Source organism: Myotis davidii, unplaced genomic scaffold, assembly GCF_000327345.1.
Source record: "Myotis davidii unplaced genomic scaffold, ASM32734v1 scaffold187, whole genome shotgun sequence".
Lineage (NCBI taxonomy): Eukaryota > Metazoa > Chordata > Mammalia > Chiroptera > Vespertilionidae > Myotis > Myotis davidii.
In genome coordinates, this window is record NW_006383018.1 from 367,579 (window position 1) to 378,401 (window position 10,823).

Below are 10,823 nucleotides of genomic sequence, written 5' to 3' on the forward strand. Positions count from 1 at the left end.
GCACTAGTGTTTATTGGTGACACTTCCACTAAGTCTGGCTGCTCTGTGCCACTTGGCAGTATTTCAGAGTTCTAGTGCAAATGCACAGGAGCAGATAAAGCAATAGACGAGGTCACTGCTTTCAGTGCATTATCAGTGTTGTCTTGAGATGGTTATTGTCCAACGCACTCAGCATTCATCGCCATTTTATTCTGTGTCTGCCCTTCCATAAGTCAAGGGACTGGAGGACTAAAACTTATTTCTCAGACTCTCTTCTGGTTCTGGAAGTAACTGAGGTCCTATCACTGAGGAACCCTTTGCAAAATCTGGAAGGCAGAGGCCAATTCTCTTTAGCAGCAGAGGTAAGCTTACACACATGTTCCAGCAGATGGGACTTTTTGCAAAAGGCACACTCTGATCTTATGTCTTCAAGTTTGGAGTAGCTGTGACAGTGGCATAATTTACGCAACTTCCTGGCCATAGGATCCCAGCCGGTGGTGCTGTGACTTGGCTGTCTTAGAGCACTTACTTTCTTCCACTTTTCCTTTCTACTTTTCCAGCTCTCTCGATGATTTTGTAAGCAGCTGCTTTTATTAAATACTTATCTACTTGAAATACCTATACCAGTTTCTGTTTCATATGCTGAATCATCACTGATATGATCCATGCTTTTAATTATGCTTCCCTTTTATTTCTGTATGTGTAGAATAATTAATTTCTTTACCTTCTTCTTGTTTAATTATTGTACTGTTTACCATTACTGTTGTTTTCAACTCAACTCTGTTATCGAGAGCTATTGCCATTAAAGTGACTATGAGTGCAGCAGTGAGGCCATAAGAAATGTTTTTGTCCTTCCTAAATGGTTTATAATAATAATAAAAAAAAGCATGAGAAGGGTGGGGTGGCCAGGGAGAGGTCAATGGGGGCGAGGAAAGGTGACATATGTAATACTATATGTAATGCTTTCAACAATAAAGAATTTAAAAAAAAAAGCATGAGCATCACAACTTTGGTTAAACCCACTATTTCAGCCAAATGGCCTATATGGACATAGGGAACAAATCACTTATCAACCACAGCTCACATGATCTCTTGCACCAAATGGCATCTGATTGACAGCTTACCCTCATACCCTTATGCAACCAGTTCTACTTATCCCTTAAGAACTGGTTCAAATTTATCTCCTTCTTTATTCTACCTCATGGAAGTATGTGCCCCATCTCTTCAGTTGAGGACAGACACCAGACCCTATAACTCATGAGAGCTCAACATTTAACATACGGCTTACTACATGTCCATTAAGGGCCATCATCGGTGTCTGAGAGCTAGCATTTCCTCCTGTGATTGCCTCATTTGTCAGCGAGGTCTTCATTTAGAGTCCTCTGTTCAAACTTTAGCCACAAAATTGAAGCATGAAATTAGAATTCACAAAAAAAATATTTAAAAAGGTAATAAAAAATAAGAAACAAAGCTTATGTAGCTGTGAACGAATAGACTGCGTAAAGGCATAACTGTCTTTGAATACAATGAAACATACAACTGAGTAATCATGAATGCTACAGGGAAATAAAAATGCCCTGGTCTACAGGCTGAAAATTCTATTTTCATATCAGTCACTAATGCAAGTAGGGCCCAGAGGGAGATGATGGGCATCAATCTGACTATATGGAACAGGTGTCCATTCTGGTTGGTTAGTGCCCTTACCATTCCAGTTGTTAAATATTTTTAATATCATCTGAGTGCAACCAATAATTAAATAACATCATCATAATGAACTTTTCTTGCTGTTAATTCTATTCCTTCCTACTCTGATTTTCCCCCTTATTCTCCATTATAATTATTTAAAATTTTACTACTCTCTTCATGACTCCTATCTCATCCCCAGTACCTAAGATAGTCCCTGACAGTTACTCAGCAAGGTTTGTTGAATAAATAAATGTAACCATTCACTTACTCTATTAGTTCAAGAAACAAAAGGGAATCCCTCTACAGTCTTTACCCACTTCCAAAATTGGTTGATCTTACTATTTTCCCCTCAGAAAATGCTGCAATGCCCTTTCTCCATCAACAGCTTTCTCTCTCCCTCAGCCATAAAAATGCTCAAGATCTCCCCCCTCACCATTCCCCTAGACTCCACCTCCCCACTCCAGCTGCTGTTCCTATTTGCCCTTCCTTCATCCTTGACCTTGATGGTCTATACCCAGTCTCTGTTTCCTCTTCTAACCCCAACTCAGCAATGCTCACCTGCTTCCAAGCACCACCTCGTCACTGAGAATACCTTACACTGCCAGAGGTAGCCCATTCATGGCCAAATCCTATATATTTTACACTCTTCATCTTACCCTGCCTCTCCAATGCCTTTGTCATTGCTGACACCTTCCTCTTCTTGAAACACTCCCCATCCTTGGCTCCCACCTTCTCTCTCCTACCACCCCTCTTCTATCTTTATGGCTCCTTAAATTTTTGCTGGATCTTCTCATGTAAGCTGAAACCCAACTGAGAGAAGGGAGGGGGCAGTGTTGAGAGAGTGGCTGGAGTTGTTGGCTGGGACAGATGATGAGCTGGGAGACCATATCGAGGATGTCAGAAATTAAAGGACTGTTCTTTAAAGGTTTGAAACACCGTGGCTTACAGTGAAAAATTAAATGTGTCCAGGTTTTTAGATGATGAAAAACTTCAAGTGAGTTGAGTACTCACCACTGTGCCGGCCAAGGGGTCGTAGAAGCGCTCCAGCAGCTGGACCACCGTGCTCTTCCCGCAGCCGCTGCTGCCCACCAGGGCCAGCGTCTGCCCCTTCTTCACCTCCAGGCTCAGCCCCTGCAGCACGGGCACGTCGGGCCGGGTCGGGTAGTTGAACACGACTTCATTAAATGTCACATTTCCTTCCAATGTATTCTAAAATTAGAATAATACCATTAAGTTCCTTTGCTATAATCCTGGAAACACACTGTATAGCCAACCCCTTGAGCTCCAGGTGTCAAAGGTAGTGAACTTGTATTATAATTGGGTTTCATTTGTAACTGCTAGAATTTAATAAATACAGTCTCAAAGAGTCAGTGTTTTTATAGCCTGTATTGTTAATACAAAACAATGTGATAACTCAATCTGTTCCCCAGGAATAATCTACATATCATAAAACTTGGTTAACAAGATTTGCTTTTAAGTGGGCAGTATTCCTATCTCCCAGTAACTTTGTCATACAAAAAGTATTGGATGTAAATATATATTATTAACGTTTAAAAAATGAATCCATGATCTAGAAAGTTTCATTTTATCATCAGCAAATTTTTAAAAGCACAGATTTTATCAGATTTCCTCTTAGAATACGTTCTCTCTCTCTCTCTTTTTTTAAAAATCCTTACCTGAGGACATACTGTTTTAGAGAGAGGAAGGGGGGAGGGAGGGAGGGAAGAGAGAGAGAGAGAGAGAGAGAGAGAGAGAGAGAGAGAAAAGAGAAACATCAGTGTAAGAAAAACATCCATCAGTTGCCTCCTGTATGCACTCCAACTGGGGATTGAAGCCTCAACCTAGGTATGTGCCCTGACTGGGAATCAAACCTGCGACCTTTTAGTGTATGAGACAACACTCTAACCATCTGAGCCACACTGGCCAGGGCTCCTTCCAGAATACTTTCATTCAACAGTTAGGAGCAGATCTGATAATCAAACTCACCAGCTGTAGGCCTTCTGTGCTATAGCTGTCGATCAGGGGGGTCTTCTCAATTATCATGAGGATGTGGGCCGCTGACACTTTGGCTTTGGCATAATCAGGAGCAAACGAACTGACCTGCCCCACGGCCATGGCACCAAAGACAATAGCTGAAAATACCCTGTAAAAAACAAAGACAAAATGTGTGCAAAGAATTGTAACTGCGAAGCTCGAAAGCGGGCACGTGTAACAACCAGAGAGCATAGCATCAAACAATTACAAAACAGAAACACCACTTTTCTTTTTAAGGTCATGTAAGTGCAACGGGTTGACTGTAAAATGGCCCCATTTTTCATCTCTGTTCCTCATCTTCTTGCAATGTGACTTTGCAGCTTCTCCATTTAAGAGGGGGAATTTGTTTTCCTACCCTTTGAATCTGGGTTGGGCTTGTGACTTGCTTTGGTCAACAGGATGTGGTGGAAGTGACTGTTGCCAGTTCCAAGCCTGTGACTCAGGGGGCCCTGTATGCTTCTCTTGCTCTCTGTCTCTCTCTGCTTCTGAACTCTGCCATCACCACAAGCCCAGCCAGCCTGCTGGAGGACAAGGCACAGATGGAGGGAAGTGTGTGGGTCCCGGCCAACTAGCTCACAGCTCACTGCAGACACGGATCAGCCTAGCTGAGCTCTGTTATGCCCAACCTACATCAGCAGAACTGTCCAGCTGACCCATAGACTTGTGGGCAAAAATCAATGTCTATCATTGTACACCACTGTAATGGCTAGCTGTTATGCAGCATTACTGTGGCAGTCAATAACGGACACAGGCAGGGATGCTGGAATTGCATCAGTCTTAGAAAACCGATGAGCTGCACAGTAAGAAAAGAGCTCCTAACAGACCCAGGTAGCATGCTGCTCCCAAGATGCATTAAGCTTCTTCATCTATGACGTGGGAACCACAACTGCATCAAGTGGGGAAGGACTCTACAGGATATCTAGTCCAGCTCTCAGTGTTTATGCCCAGGCACTTCCCTACATTCGCTTCTATCTTCTGTTTTAGAAAGTAGCAAGTCTGATTAAGTCTACTGTTAAGCTTTTCAAATTGAAAAAAACAATCTGTATCATTTTGCTTAAGATATCCTTCAGGTATAGGAATACTGTGGGGAAAAGAGCAGCACAAGGTAAGAGCTGGAGAATTTCAGAAATGGCAAGGGAAAGCTAGACTGAGATTTCGGCTACACCACAGGTACAGGGCAGGAACTTCGCTTCTTTGATAACTTCTCATACTCTCAACATTCCAGCTGCCTTCCCCTGCACACATTTATCAACCTGCCGTTTGAATCAGTGCACCTGGAACTGACCTAAAACTTGGGAACCCTCCCAGATTAATACTGTGAGTCCCTCACAGCCTCTCCTCCAGAATCCAGACTCTCTGTCTCTAGCGCACAGTGTCTAATCAAAGCCCCGATGCGAAAGACGCCTCTCCTGGTCGTGGTCGTAAGCAGCACCAGCGTATCACTTGTCAAATGGATATATCAAGTGGAAATACAGTTTTCCCAACTGGCGGCCTGAGAAAACTGTAATGCATGTGTATGTCCATATCTACATAGGATGAGCATCTTATAATAACGCATGATGTTGCCAAGCTTAGGTGAGTCTGGTTTAAATGTAAAACTATATTCCTACCAATGATCGTATGTGATCACAGGGTGGAATCTCAGCCATCACCAAATCTAGACACTCATATACAAACTGCATATCTAAGTAATTTATAATGAAGGTCAGGCCTGTGTCCCCGCAACTGAGGTTCAGTTTTCGGCAAAAGTCCAAGTCCAGCTTTCCTTTGTCATTTCTGAAGTTCTCCAGCTCTTACCTTCTAACTCCTCTTCTTTATCAAAGAGGGCCAGATACTTGGTTCAGGGTTAGGCTTCCCCGCAAATGTCAAGGCCTTCTGGAAACCCCTTACTGAGTTACCACCCCAACAAACCACACACCCAGAAGGTCAAATGTGTGAGTCAGCACTGTGGGGACAGGAAGTCACTGACTCCCCACATGAAAGAGGTGCTTCAGTGACAATACACGAAGACTCAGAGGCAAAAGGACACCTTCTGAATCATGAAAATCTGTTCCTGGGGCTTCACAGGAGAAGTTTTCCAGGCAGGCATGGAGCTTGTTCACCTCGGCTTTATTTCTAGAGTCTAAGTGTAAATATTAACCCACTACTTACAAGAGCACGTCCTCAAACTCCATCACCCGACGGGCCACCAAGTAGGCACCAAACCGGAAACAGGCAGCGTAGGAAAAGTACATCATTGCCTGGGTGAAGGAAAATGTGATTCCAAAGATGTGTGCTTTCTTCAAAGAGTTTCTGAAAAGAAGACATTTGGAAACTTACTTGGCTTTCATGTTTCAGTCCTTAAAACGTAACCTTCGATAGGGCAGTGGTGGGGCATGGAGGCATGGCAGGCAATGATGGGTTTAGTTTCCAAACAGCGAATTTCGGTCCTCACTTTACTACTTGTGAGAATTTAGGAAACTGCCTAATCCCTGAGCTGCAGTCTTTATCCTGTATAATCCTATATAATCAAAGCATAATATGCAAATCGACCGAACGGCCTAACAGTGGAGGACCATCCGGGACCACTCTATGACACCCACTGGCGCCAGGCAAGCCAAGGCAGGTGCGATGCGATTGGTCAGGGGCCTGGCCATTACCCGATGATCGCCACAGAGGGAGGCCCATGAGGGAGGCCCAGGCTACCAACTGGCGGGCTGTGGCAGGTGGGTGGGGCCTCCCTCTGTGAGGGAAGCCTGGGTCCCGGCAGCCGGACGGTCCGGTTCTCAGGTGCCAGAGGGAAGCTGGTGCCGGCAGTCTGGGGGAAAAAGGCCTACTCTTGCACAGATTTCATGCATTGGGCCTCTAGTCTTTAATGAAGGATTAACCACACTTCCAAGTGTTGAGTCTAAGTTAAAATAAGCCAAGGAAAACCTGAAGAGCCTGTTAGAGATTCATAAATGGAAGTTTCTTCCCCATTTCCCCTCCTCTTGGATATATAATGTATAACATATGTACACTGTAGTAAACATTCATGCAACATACATTTATCCAACACCTACAAGCTGCAGGGACCATGAGGGGCAGCAGAGAGGAATCAGGCACGTTCTTGCCACTGGGGACCCAGGAATCCAGCTGGATTAGAGGCACCTTATGAATAACATGCTGTGGGGCGTTAGTGGTTTCACAAGGCAGTTTCCATTCATGCGTTTTCTGAGCCACCCGGGACCGGGCAATGTGAAGGTAAGGGCAGGCCGACAAGTGGGCAGTCTTTTGGGCCTCTCCTCCTGCTTCAGCCAGATCAACTCTGCTTCGATCTACTTCACATCTTGGGATTGCAAAGAATTTTCTCCCCAGGAAAACATAGGCTCTACTATCGTAAAAGAAAAGTTTGAAAACCCATCGATAAGGCGGAGCTCTCTCCTTTTCCCATAGAAGAAACGGAGACTCCGAGGTTGGGCTTATTCATGCTTAGGCCACTTCTCAGAGCCCCCACTGGATGAGGTCATGAGGGGAAGAGCAGGCTTCCCTGGAACAGGGTCAAGAGAGGAAGAAAAGGCATCCTTGAAGGTGCACCACCCCCTCATGTTCCACAAAGAACTAATTTCCAACGAGGCAAATACTTGGGTCGTTATCCAAACTTGGCATCAGAGATTCATTCTCAGTATCCTCTTTCCCACCCCCTCCCATCAGGCACCTGTTCTTACAGGTTCTACCTCAGAGATGTCCCCGTCTTAGGTCAGGGTCTTGTGATTTCTCTCCTGCATAGTTATAAGTACTTGCCAAACGGTTCCCTTCTAGTAGCTTCTCCACTTGTTCCCCACCTTCTAGGCCAAAGTAATCCTCCGGAAAAACACTCTGATGATCGAAACACTCTCCAGGGGTTATTACCTGTATGGTACCTGCAGACTCTGTGCGTACATATATTCAAACTTCTGCTCCCGAGTCAAAGAAACAACAGTTCGGAAGTTTTCGATGGCTTCGGTAGCGATCTGTAACAGAGCACCCGGTCACCCAGGGGCACAGAGACAAACGAGGGCAGTTAGCTTGAATTCCATAAAAGAGAGAAAGAATATGTCATGTAAAATTAACATTATTAACTTATTATGACCTATGAAAAGGATCCTAAGTAATTCATCAAATTGAGTTTTAGATCTGGAAGAGAGATCAGCTAACTCAATCTCCTTTTTACAGAAAGAGAAGCTAAGGCCTACGCCGATAAAGGCATTTACCTAAAGCCACACAGCTTTACAGTGGCAAAAGTCACCCGAGAACTCAGTATTTTACATCACCTGCAGTGCTGTTTCTTCTATGACAGTCACATTTTAAGTTTATAGTAGTTTTATATTTTTAATGTGATGCTCATATTTTCCTCTTTGTATTTATCATTCATGACAACTGAATAATATTTGGACAATATAAAAGAGGTACAGAAAGTGATACAAAGTCACATATTGGTGTATTTTAGATATTAGCTTACATTTTTTCCCCCGAAGCATGTACATATTTAACAAAATCGGGATACAATTCCATATTTGGCCTTATATCATTATTTTTTACCTTAACAAATATCAAGAGCACTTCCTAAGGTCATTGAATATACATTAATAATGGGATGTGTAATGGGCCACTTAACATCCCAGGCACTTAAGAATGCCTTTATTATTGAACAAGGTTTTCCATTCTTTTTTTAACTAAACATAATGCTGTGATAATCATCCTTGTACATAAATGCTTGTCCATGTTTAATTTTTTCTTAGAAATTCTTCAAAGTGAAATTCCTAGGTCAAAGAGAATAAACTAATTTGTAAAAAAATATGGCGCATATTATTAATTTGTTTTCAGAGAGTTTCTATAATTTAATTATTAAAAATTTTTTAAATTTCGATTATAATTGACATACAACATTATATTAGTTTTGGGTGTATATCATAGTGATTAGACATTTATATAACTTATTAAGTGATCACCCTGATAAGTCTAGTACTCATGGGGCACTATTCATAGTTATTATAATATTATTGACTATATTCCCTATGTTGTACTTTACATCCCCGTGACTGTTTATAACTGGCAATTTGTACTTCTTCATTCTTTCACCTTTTTCACCCATTCCTTCACCCCTTTCCCATTTGGCAACCATCAGTTTATTCTCTGTATCTATGAGTTTGCTTCTCTTTTGTTTGTTCATTTATTTTGTTCACTTATTTTGAAATTATATGTATTTGTCTGACTTATTTCACTTAGCATAATACCCTCTAGGTCAGTGGTCGCAAACTGCAGCTCGCGACCCACATGCGGCTCTTTGGCCCCTTGAGTGTGGCTCTTCCTAAGCCTTAGGAGTACCCTAATTAAGTTAATAACAATGTGCCTACCTATATAGTTTAAGTTTAAAAAATTTGGCTCTCAAAAGAAATTTCAATCGTTGTACTGTTGATATTTGGCTCTGTTCACTAATGAGTTTGCCGACCACTGCTCTAGGTCAATCTATGCTGTCACAAACAGCAAGATTTCATTCTTGCTTATGGCTGAGTAATGTTCCATTGTATATATGTACCACCTCTTCTTTATCCAATCGTCTATCAATGAACACTTAGGTGCTTCCATATCTTGACTATTATAAATACTGCAATGAACATAGGGGTGCATATATCATTTTGAATTAGTGTTTTGGATATCTTTGTATAAGAATCCAGAAGTGGAATCACTGCGTCATATAGTTCTATTTTTTATTGGTTGAGAACATTCTTCGAGCTTATGAATAGTAATGAGTTATAGGAACAGAATAACACTGATTAGAATATTTTAATCTACTGAGGTAAGCAAGTAATTTAGTTGAACTCACCCTCCCAGAACCTTCTAGCTCTTTCTTATCTTTTAGTGCATGTCCAGACAACATTTTCATTTCGACAACTCCTGCTATTGCAATGATGGGTACAATTGCTAAGAGTAAAAGTGTTAATTGCCAGCCATAAATTAAGGATATAACAATGCCTGTCCCAAGATTTGCTATATTCTGGGCAATTATAGCGAGTCTGGAACCTGTTGCCTGTAAAACAAACAAAACAAATTAGATGGACACTTTTACATTATCTTTAAAATCCATGCTTACATTTTCTTTAGGATTGTGACAATTCAGCCTCATGAACACCTATTAGTTATCTTCTCAGTAATAACATAAAAAATAAAGGTTTACTTGGTTTGTAAAATGAAGATTTTCATGACTTCACAATAAATACTGAAAGTACAGGATCAATAGTACAGAATTCAATTTCATATTTCTATTTCTTCTGATGTTTCAATACCAAGAAAATTTCCATTAATCAAATGGAAATTCATATCTCTCCACCATGATCACTAAAGTGAGCTCTGCAAATTAACAAGATAAAAGAGTCTGACAATTATATTAAACTGGGAATGTTAGAAATTTCCAATGTTAGCTGCAGAATTACTTATAACATTTGTCATTATTAAGAATATTCAAGGGGCCGTATTCCCGGTTCCGGTAGCCTGAGTCCGACCATCTCCTGCCACTTCGGACGCAGGATCAATTCTCTCCCCACCTCGAGTTCCGGCCTTCGACCCCCAGGACTCTTCACTTCAGGACAGATGCGGGCCTGCTTGCCCGTCTAGCCCAAGCACTTGCATTCCGGCCGCTGACTGGGATTATGCCGGCAGGGAAGGGTCCTAGCCCCACTTCCGGCTTCAAGCTAAGAAACATCGAATGAATGAAGTGGAGAAAACCAAGATGGCGGCACTTCTCTTTTGTTTGTTCATTTATTTTGTTCACTTATTTTGAAATTATATGTATTTGTCTGACTTATTTCACTTAGCATAATACGACCCAGACTGAGGAGGCGCAGTGCTGAAGTGAAATTCTCAGGGAAGCAGTCAAAATGCGGAGAGAAAGAAACAGGTCACAAATGGCAGAAATAGAGGAAAGCAGACGATTGGATATAGAGTTCAAGGCCCCGTTTATAAGGGGTTTCAAGAATTTTATGGAAACCGCCGATAAATTTAATGAGTGCCTCATTAAGTATAATGAGACAATGCAGGACATGAAAAAGGACCAACTAGAAATTAAGCATACACTGACTGAAATAAAGAATAATTTACAGAGATCCAACAGAAGACTAGAGGATCCA

At 41.9% G+C, this 10,823-nt stretch overlaps 1 protein-coding gene across 1 annotated transcript in view; it reads right to left on the bottom strand.

Annotated features, from left to right (window-relative positions):
- ABCB1 (ATP binding cassette subfamily B member 1) overlaps positions 1-10,823 on the bottom strand; it is a 79,010-nt gene that overhangs the window by 7,449 nt on the left and 60,738 nt on the right. The window contains exons 21-25 of the mRNA XM_006779165.2: positions 9,524-9,727; positions 7,570-7,670; positions 5,851-5,991; positions 3,652-3,808; positions 2,677-2,874 (exon numbers count right to left, since the gene is read on the bottom strand). Coding sequence (XP_006779228.1) covers positions 2,677-2,874; positions 3,652-3,808; positions 5,851-5,991; positions 7,570-7,670; positions 9,524-9,727 — 801 coding nt within the window. The remainder of the gene's footprint in view (positions 1-2,676; positions 2,875-3,651; positions 3,809-5,850; positions 5,992-7,569; positions 7,671-9,523; positions 9,728-10,823) is intronic.